Below are 10,346 nucleotides of genomic sequence, written 5' to 3'. Positions count from 1 at the left end.
ATGGGTGAGCCGATGAGGGGATGAAGAAATGATGGGTCATCTCGCCAGAGCCTGCCAACCCGTCTAGTGAAAGGATGAGTTCAATCTTTGATAAGTGCCAAAATTCAGTAAAGATTCATAACAAACTCTGGCACTTATGCTTTAAATTTGTGCTCATTTCATATGGATTCTTCCTAAATCTAAGTTTCAATCACATGCTTCCAAGTGTTGATTTAAAGAAATCATTTGATCCTATTTTGTGTGTTTTTCAGGAAAGATCAAAGAGAATTCAAGAAGAGTGAAGGAGAAAGGAAGAAAATTGGAAAAATATGATGTCAAGGTCGCTCAAAATCTCGCTTAAGCCAAAACCACAACCGCCAATCTCGCTCAAGCGAGCAGACTCTCGCTTAAGCGAGAGTTCGTGCAGTGGAGACCCTCCTTTGCCGCCATTCTCGCCCAAGCGAGTTCAGAGACCGCCATTCTCGCCTAAGCGAGATCCTTTCTTCAGCTTGAAGTACTCTGCTCGCTTAAGCGAGATGTTAGCTTCAGCACATCTCGCCCAAGCGAGAGGCTTTCTTTGGGATGAAGAATGCTGTCTCGCTCAAGCGAGACTTTGGTAGCTTGAGCGAGACTTCGTGGGTATATATGTTTTGGAGGTTCAGAACTGAAATCAGCTTGGAATTTTGGGAGAGAAAAGGTCCGTGCTGCAGAGTTGATACCAGAGGAGCACCACAGTTCTCATTTTCTTCTTATTCTTCTTAGCTCATAGGATTATGTTGGCTACCATGAGTGGCTAATCTTCTCCGTGGGATTGAATGTAATCTACTCGAACTTGGATGTAATCTGGTGATATTTATATATAGCATTTCTGTTTTATTCAGTATTGGTATTATTGTTCTACTCTTAATGCTTACTTCTATCTGATCAATAGATGTTTTGATTTTGATTTTTAGATCTGACTGGAAAGTATTTCTTAAAATCTGATTTGAACAATGATACTTGATATACTGTGATGCTAGGAATAGATCTCAATATATCAATTGCTTTTAACACTCGATCGTAATGCTGGATAGTTTGTTGAATATGTGAGGAATCAATATTCAGGAAATTAATCTTATGAATTTTATACGCGAGGGATCGGTATAAATGATTTTTGAGTGTGCATCAATATTGGTCTTTTCAGATGTTATATATTATATTCATCCAGATTACAGACAAGGGAGATAGATGAAATTCAATCCCAGTTTCTTTTACTATATCTTTCTAAACTTTTCCGCTTTTACTGTATTAATTTTGTGCAAAAGTTAATGTCAAATCAAATTAAAATCTCTGTGTATATATGCTGATCGAGATAATTAGTTATTTTAACTGAATCCGTTCCTCGTGGGTTCGACACTCTTACTTCAAATCATTATACTACAGTTGACTTTTTGGTACGCTTGCCAAGAGAACAACAAGTATTTTTGGCGCCGTTGCCGGGGACCGGTGTTCTTTTGAAATTTCTAGTTATCTCAACCAGCTTTGTGTATATTTTTCTTTATTAGATAGCTTATTAAATTTTCCCCTTGTACTAATCTTTGCTTGAGCTGTTTGATTTATGCTCTTAAGAGGTCAGGTTCCTGAAGATCGATTAGCATTTGACCCGGAGATAGAAAAGACAGCTAGGAGGAACAGAGGCAAAAGCAAAAAGAAGCAAGGAAAGACAAGGGAAGAATCTTCCAGTACTTCCATCACATCTCAATCAGAAAACATGGAGAATCAAAGACCAGCTCCACCCAGGAAGACACTTGGAGACTATGCTATGCAACAAGGGCCGAGATATTTTTCTAGCATAGCAATACCATCCACCACTAAAACTCTGGAGATGAAGCCAGCTTTCCTCAGCTTGATCAGTTCTCATCAATTCACTGGAATGGATAATGAAGATCCATACACTCACCTTTCTACATTCTATGAATTGATAGGAACCATGGGCTTTCAAGAAGGAGATCTTGAGCATGTATACATGCGTTTGTTTCCTTTTTCTTTGGCAGGTAAAGCAAGGGAATGGCTTAAGTCACATCCAAATCAGAGTTTGAATAGCTGGAAGGATGTTGAGGAGAAATTCTTGAACAGATTCTTTCCACCATCTCGTTACATCAAAGTCAAAGCTGACATTTCAACGTTTAGGCAAGGACCAGATGAGCCATTCTGTGAAGCTTGGGAGCGGTTCAATTCCTTATTGAGGAAATGCCCAAATCACGGATTTGAGGATATTGCTCAGTTGAACATATTCTGTAATGGTCTGAGGCCTGACACCAAGATGATATTAGATGCAGCAGCAGGTGGAACAATGATGAGTGTAGATGCGGAGCAAGCAACAAGAATAATTGAGGCATTGGCATCCACAGATCATCAAGCTCAGCATAATAGGCAAACTGTTCAGAGGAAGGGAGTGCTTGATCTTAGTACTACAGATGCAATCTTAGCTCAGAATAAGATTCTGACTCAACAAATTGAAGCACTGACGAAGCAGATGTCTAAATTGCCGGAGCAGTTGCAAGTTGTGCAATCTTCTCCCAGTCAACAACCCATGAGATGCGATTTTTGTGGAGGAGATCATCCAAATGGTCATTGTTCTTATCAGAATAACTCACAAGGAGAAGTTCAATATGTGAGCAACCAAGGAAGACCAGGTAATTTTTCCAATAATAACAACTTTTCACAGGGGTGGAGAAACAATCCAAATCAGAATTTTGGATGGAAGCAAGACGCTGGTCCTTCAAACAGACAACCTCCTTATCAACAACAACAACAACACTATCCTTCGGTGCATGACAGAACATCTAAACTGGAGGATACTTTGGAAAAGTTTATGCAAGCTTCTTTGACTAATCAGAAGAATACAGAAGCTTCAATCAGAAATCTCGAAACACAGGTTGGACAGTTGGCGAAACAATTATCAGATCAGCAGACAAATCAATTTTCAGCCAACACACAGACTAATCCCAAGGAGCATTGTAAATCTATTACCACCCGAAGTGGTAAAGTTGTGGGAAGAGGGATTGGAGACAACCTGGGTGTAGAGGAGGAGGTGTTGGAGGAAAAAGAGAGAGAGAATGAAAAAAATGAGTGTGGGGGAGAGGAAGAACAAAATAAAAGTGAGTTTGTAAATAAGAGAGCAGAAATAGAAGAAAAAAATAAAAGTGAGGAGAAAAAGAGGGAGAAGGGCGAGAAACAGGTGCCTCAGTTGAAGAGCCTACCATACCCTCAAAATCCCTCCAAAAAAGACAAGGAAAGGCAGTTCGCAAGATTCATGGACATTTTCAAGCGACTGCAGATTAACATTCCTTTTGTGGAAGCTATGGAGCAGATGCCAACATATGCAAAATTCATGAAAGAGCTCCTAACAAAAAAGAGAAAATTTTCTGAAGAGACAGTGGAGCTGGAAGCAGGGTGCAGTGCTATAATTCAGAAATCATTACCTCAGAAATCTAAAGACCCTGGGAGCTTCACTATTCCAGTTACAATCGGGACATTACCAGTGGGAAAGGCATTGCTTGATCTGGGTGCCAGTATAAATCTGATGCCTTTATCTATGCTAAAGAGAATAGGAGATCTGGAAGTGAGGCCTACACGAATGACATTACAGCTAGCTGACAGATCCATGAAGTATCCCTATGGTGTGGCAGAGGATGTCTTGGTTAAGGTTGACAAATTCATGTTCCCAGTTGATTTTGTAGTAATGGATATTGAGGAAGACACTGAAGTTCCTCTAATACTGGGAAGACCTTTCATGAAGACGGCCAAGGTCATTATTGACGTTGATGATGGCAAATTAAAGGTCAGAGTGCAAGATGATGAAGTCAACTTTAATGTATTTGAAGCAATGCAGCACCCGAAGGACAAGCAACAATGCTTCAGGATGGATGTGATAGATGAACTTTTTCTAACATCCAGGAAGCAATTAGCAAAGGCAAGCCCATTAGAAAAAGCTTTGATTGGTGCTTGTGACGATCTGGAGGAAGATGAAGAAAAGGAAGTTGATGAATATCTCGCACATCTGAATTCAGCAAAAGAAATTGAATCAAATGATACACAACCTGAGAAATTGCAGCAAGAAGATAGAACTGAAAGTCAGAAGCTGGAGTTAAAGGTATTACCTCCTCATTTAAAATATGTTTTTCTTGCAGATGGAGGTAACAAACCAGTAGTGATCAGTAGTGCTTTAACGGCTTCTGAAGAAGAAAAGCTGATTTCAGTTCTTAAAGCCAACGAGGGTGCAATAGGTTGGACTTTATCTGATCTTAAAGGAATTAGTCCATCCTACTGTATGCACAGAATTCATATGGAACAAGACTACAAGCCTGTAGCACAACCTCAGCGGCGATTGAATCCAACCATGAAAGAGGTGGTCAAGAAAGAAGTAATGAAGTTACTTGATGCAGGTATGATCTATCCAATCTCCGACAGTGCCTGGGTCAGCCCGGTCCAGGTAGTTCCAAAAAAAGGAGGTATGACTGTTATTTGTAATGATAAAAATGAATTAATTCCTACTAGAACAGTCACAGGTTGGAGAATGTGTATAGATTATAGAAAATTAAATCAGGCCACTAGGAAAGATCATTTTCCTTTACCTTTCATGGATCAAATGCTAGAAAGGTTAGCAGGGCAAGCTTTCTATTGTTTTCTGGATGGATATTCTGGTTATAATCAAATTGCAGTGGATCCAGAAGACCAAGAAAAAACTGCTTTTACTTGTCCTTTTGGTGTGTTTGCTTACAGGAAAATGCCGTTTGGATTGTGTAACGCACCAGCAACCTTTCAACGATGCATGCTTGCAATTTTCTCGGACTTGGTGGAAAAATGCATAGAAGTCTTTATGGATGACTTCTCTGTATTTGGGGCTTCATTTGATCAATGCCTGGAAAATTTAAACACTGTACTGAAGCGGTGTGTTGATACTAATCTTGTGTTGAATTGGGAAAAATGCCATTTTATGGTAACTGAAGGTGTGGTGCTGGGCCACAAAATCTCTGCTAAAGGTATTGAAGTTGATAAAGCTAAAGTGGAGATCATTGAAAAGCTTCCACCACCCAAAAATGTGAAGGGTATCAGGAGTTTTCTAGGCCATGCTGGGTTCTACAGACGATTTATCAAAGATTTCTCCAGAATTGCCAAACCACTCAGCAATCTGCTTAACAAGGATACACCTTTTAATTTTGATGTTGAATGTTTGCATGCATTTGAATTGCTAAAACAGAAATTGGTTACAGCTCCTGTGATAATTGCTCCTGATTGGAATTTAGGCTTTGAATTAATGTGCGATGCAAGTGACTATGCCATAGGAGCAGTTTTAGGACAGAGAAAATCCAAAGTTTTTCATGCTATACACTATGCTAGCAAAGTCCTTAATGAAGCTCAAATTAATTATGCAACAACTGAAAAGGAATTGCTAGCTATAGTTTATGCATTGGAAAAATTTAGAGCATATTTGATTGGTTCATCTGTCACTGTATATACTGATCATGCTGCAATTAAATATTTGTTAACCAAATCTGATTCAAAACCAAGATTAATTAGATGGATCTTATTGTTGCAGGAATTTGATTTGGTGATCAAGGACAAAAAGGGAAGTGAAAACTTTGTAGCTGATCATTTGTCTAGATTGGTGAATACTGAGGTGACCAACACTCAATCAGAGGTGCAGGAGGAGTTTCCTGATGAAAAATTAATGATGGTGCAAGAAAGGCCATGGTTTGCTGACATGGCAAATTTCAAAGCTGCAGGGGTTATACCTGAAGATCTTAATTGGCACCAGAAGAGGAAATTCCTGAGAGATGCACACCAATATGTGTGGGATGATCCTCATTTGTTCAAAATTGGGGCTGATCATTTGTTGAGAAGATGTGTATCCAATGATGAGGCAAAGAGCATTCTGTGGCACTGTCATAGTTCCCCATATGGAGGGCATTTTAATGGAGAGAGGACAGCTGCAAAAGTCCTCCAGTCTGGATTTTATTGGCCCACCTTATTCAAAGACGCACACAGATATGTGCAACACTGCAATAGCTGTCAGAGAATAGGGGGAATTTCAAAAAGACATGAAATGCCACTGAATATCATTTTAGAGGTTGAGGCTTTTGATTGTTGGGGAATCGATTTTGTGGGACCACTGCCATCTTCTTTCTCAAATGAATACATTTTGGTGGCAGTTGATTATGTGACGAAGTGGGTTGAAGCAGTAGCAGCTCCTAAGGCTGATGCCAAAACTGTAATCAAATTTCTCAAGCGGAACATCTTTTGCAGGTTTGGTACTCCAAGAGTGTTGATTAGTGATGGTGGTTCACACTTTTGCAATGCTCAACTTCAGAAATGTTTGGAACATTATGGAGTGCGGCATAAAATTGCATCACCTTATCATCCACAGACCAATGGACAAGCGGAGGTGTCAAACAGGGAAATCAAGCGTATTCTTGAGAAGACTGTGGCATCTTCAAGAAAAGATTGGTCAATGAAGTTGGATGATGCACTCTGGGCATACAGAACTGCTTATAAATCTCCCACAGGTTTATCCCCATTTCAGCTGGTATATGGTAAGTCATGTCACTTACCGGTTGAATTGGAACACAAGGCATTCTGGGCCTTGAAATTCTTGAATTTTGATTCAAAGACAGCAGGAGAAAAGAGAAAACTACAGCTGCAAGAATTGGAAGAAATGAGACTCAGCGCTTATGAGTCCTCTAAGCTCTACAAGGAAAAGATGAAAGCTTATCATGACAAGAAAATTCTCAAAAGAGAATTTTATCCTGGTCAATCAGTGTTATTATTCAATTCCAGGTTGAGACTATTCCCTGGAAAGCTAAAATCAAAGTGGTCAGGACCATTTCTTGTCAAAAATGTGAGACCTTATGGAGCCATTGAACTAGAGGATCCTGAATCCAAAAGGAGCTGGGTTGTAAACGGGCAAAGGTTGAAGCCCTATCTTGGTGGTGAGATTGATAAGCTCGCCACAATCATTCAACTTGATGAACCTTAAATGAAACAGGCGTCAAGCTCGTGACGTTAAACAAGCGCTTCCTGGGAGGCAACCCAGTGTTTTATTTATGTTTTTGCACTTTATCTTGTGTGATTAAATATGTTTGTGTATGTAAGTATGTGTTTGTATTTAAAGTTCTATGTTTGTGTGTAAAAAGGTGAATTTTAGCATCCAATCATCTCAATAAGGCAAACCATGCAATTTTGGTTGTTTTCAAACAAAACTGGTATGTTAAGCATGGGAATGAATTTTGGTGCCAGAATTGAGATCATCAAATGCTAAAAATTGCCTTATTTTGGCCAAATTGTGAAATTTAAGTTTAAAAGCTTGATTTTGAGTTTGTTGATGTGAAACCTTTTGGAATGATAAAGAATTGATTGAAGTATGGTTTGGTGTGTGTTTATGATTTAATTGGATTGAAAGGATCATGAATTGAGTGTGTGAAAGTTGAGCAAAAATTTGAGAAGTGGCAAAATCAGAATTTTCCAAAACTGCACAAAATCTCGCCCAAGCTAAACATGTCTCGCTTGGGCGAGATATGCAGAACCTGAGCCACCCAGTTTTTCTGATATACTCGCTTAAGCGAGTATCCGCTCGCTTGGGCGAGATTGCCCTGCACCAGGGGTGATTTGAGCGACAAAGCCTCGCCTGGGCGAGACTTTTTATTTTTTATTTTTTTTTTCCTCTCACGCTCATCTCGCTTAAGCGAGAATAGCTCGCTTAAGCGAGAATTCGTGTTTAAGTGAGGTTCAGGGGCAGAATTCACTCACTTTTCTTTCCCCAAACCCTTGCTCGCCCAGAATTTTCCCCTCCTCAGCTTGAGCGCGCCATTCACCCACTCAATTCTTTGCATTTTAAACTCAAAATTTTCGTCTCCTTCTGCTAATTTCACTTCAAGGTAAGTTCTATTTCTCATTCTCTACATTTTTACTAAGCATGGTCACGGTTTTGCATGCTCTAAACCCTAGGAGAGTGCCCATGTTCTGTTTGCTGCATTTTGTGCTATATTGTGAGTTTTATTATGAATTGATGCTGGAGCAGAATAATGTGGGTTGTTTATGCACGAATTGGTTCAAAAATTTCATATTTTAAGAGTGCATTCAAGCTGTTTGATAAAATGTGTGACTTAATTTCGTTTTGGTTGGTCATTTATGTTGTAAAAACTGAATTGGTCATGTTTTGGTGGGTTAATTCTTATACTTGCAGGTCAATGGCTAGAACGAAGACAACAACTAAACATCCTGTCATTGAACCTAGCAAAGGAAAGAGGAGAAGACGTGAAAGTAGCTCTTCTCCTGAAAGGCCAATAATCAACCGTTTTAGGGACTCCGAACGAGAAGAACGGTATGAAAAGATAAAGAACTGGGTCTTTATCAAGGAAAGAAAGGTGGTTCTACTTCCAGATGAATATGATCCTTTCTTGAATGGCCTTATCAGGAGAAACTGGATGAAGTTGGCTGACCCGCTTCCCAAATTTGACCCAGAAATTGTCAGGGAATTTTATGCAAATGCTTACTCTGAGGACAATCCTGGTGAAAAAAGATCTAAAGTTAGGGGGAGGTGGATAAACTATGATAGAGCAGCCATCAGTGAGTTTCTTGGTAACCCACTACCTTTACAACCAGGGCAACGCTGTGACTTCACAACAAGAAGGAGGAGTCATGAACCTTATGACGAAAATGAAGTGGCCCTCCTTATATGCGCTGCAAATCGATCCTATCAGGTCGGACCCACTGGAAATCCTCTCAGAATTCTAAGAGGGGATATGAAGACCTTGGCCCAAGTCTGGACCACATTTTTACTTGCCAACATAGTGCCCATTGGCCACGTGTCAGACTTGAACGTGCCTAGATGTCATCTCCTTTATTGCATAATGAGGGAGGATCTCACTGTTGACATCGCAACAATTATATCTGAAGAGATCCACAAATTTGTGAGATACGAAGTCAACAGTAGGAATGACAAGGCCAAAGGTGCTTTGGGTTTTCCGGCCTTAATCACAGCTCTTTGCCAGGAACAAGGGGTGGAGGTAGAACTAACTGAGAAGATAAGACCATCAATTACCAAGAAATTCATTGAACATTATTGTACTCATCCAGAGGACTTGGAGCAGCAAGAAGAGCCCCAGATGGACCAACAAGCTGAAGATCAACCAGCTGAAGAACAACCAGCAATGGAAGAACAGCAGACAGGGCCCACACAGCAACCTCAACTCAACATGAATAATGAGTTGCTTGAGCAGATGAGATATCTGAGGTTGCAGATGGAGCACACTCACCAGCAAAATGCTTCCATTCATAGAGGACAACTCCACCTTCAGGAGTACCTCTATCACAACGTCCGCGGACCATACCCAGGCATGACTCCACCAGATTTTTTCACTTATCTACAGTGGCCTGGGGACAGTCCTATTTTCCCAGGGGGAGGTGGACCTGTTGCAGGTGAGGGACCATCAGGAGCTGCTGACGCAGATGGAGCAAACATTGAGGATGAGATTGATTTTGGAGGAGATTGATCCACATCATCATTCCACCCTTCGAACTCTATAAATACGGTTTCATTGTCTTTTTATTTTAGTATTCTGCAGTATTTATGTAATTACTACTATTTTGCTTTAGTTGTTTGTTATAATTTCTAGTTATTTAACTGTTTAATTTTACTTTTTGGCTTAGTATTTTGTTATAATACTTAGAGACAGCTAAAACTTTTTGGAAATCAATTTGAAAATCTTTCTTGAGAAAATTGGTTAAAAAGAAATCTGATTTCAGTAAGTATCCTGAGTCTTGAACAACTGAGAGAACTGAACACAGAGTTGAAAAAGGGAAATTTTGGTTGAATTCATAATTAAACAGAATTAGGATATTAGTGCTGCATAGTTAGTCAAGATAATCAGTTGTAACAACAAGTGAGATACCAAGGAAATAAACCAGAAAACCCAGTGAGTGTGTGAATCCTTAAACAGTTTGAGTGTTTCCACTGTTTGTTGACAAATTGATATTGCTTGAGTTTTCATTTAATAACATCACATTTAAAGCATGGAAATGATTAAGGCAATTTTGTTGAAATTATAACTCAGTGCCAAATAGCCAACCTGTAAATAATCATCCTTTGTTGATAGCTCATTTGAGCCTAATTGTTTGAATTATGCACCTTAACCTTAACTTGAATTATTATCCTTTCCCTTTGCACACTTAGGGATAGAGAGCATAGGTGTATTTTTCAACTGTAAGGGTAATTGGTTGGTAGAATTGTACTTAAGGAAGAAAAGGGCTGAGTATCATAATTCACTCTCTAGTATTGTGTAGGAATGTATATGTTTTATTCAAAAAAAAAAAAAAAAAAAAAAAAA

At 39.4% G+C, this 10,346-nt stretch overlaps 1 protein-coding gene and 1 non-coding gene across 2 annotated transcripts; one reads left to right on the top strand and one right to left on the bottom strand.

The window, feature by feature from the left end:
• LOC114169398 lies at nt 1-6,997 on the top strand. The gene is made up of 6 exons (XM_028054540.1): nt 1-4; nt 252-319; nt 1,595-3,052; nt 3,299-3,414; nt 4,300-5,884; nt 6,389-6,997. The coding sequence occupies exons 1-6, from the start codon at nt 1-3 to the stop codon at nt 6,995-6,997; spliced, it is 3,840 nt and encodes a 1,279-aa protein (XP_027910341.1).
• Nucleotides 2,120-2,226, bottom strand: LOC114170902. The gene has a single exon (XR_003601256.1). It is a non-coding gene; the product is annotated as a small nucleolar RNA R71 (small nucleolar RNA).
• Nucleotides 6,998-10,346: the final 3,349 nt, after the last annotated feature.

This window comes from Vigna unguiculata, chromosome 11 (assembly GCF_004118075.2).
Source record: "Vigna unguiculata cultivar IT97K-499-35 chromosome 11, ASM411807v1, whole genome shotgun sequence".
Taxonomy (NCBI): domain Eukaryota; kingdom Viridiplantae; phylum Streptophyta; class Magnoliopsida; order Fabales; family Fabaceae; genus Vigna; species Vigna unguiculata.
This window is presented reverse-complemented; position numbering and strand designations above follow the sequence as displayed.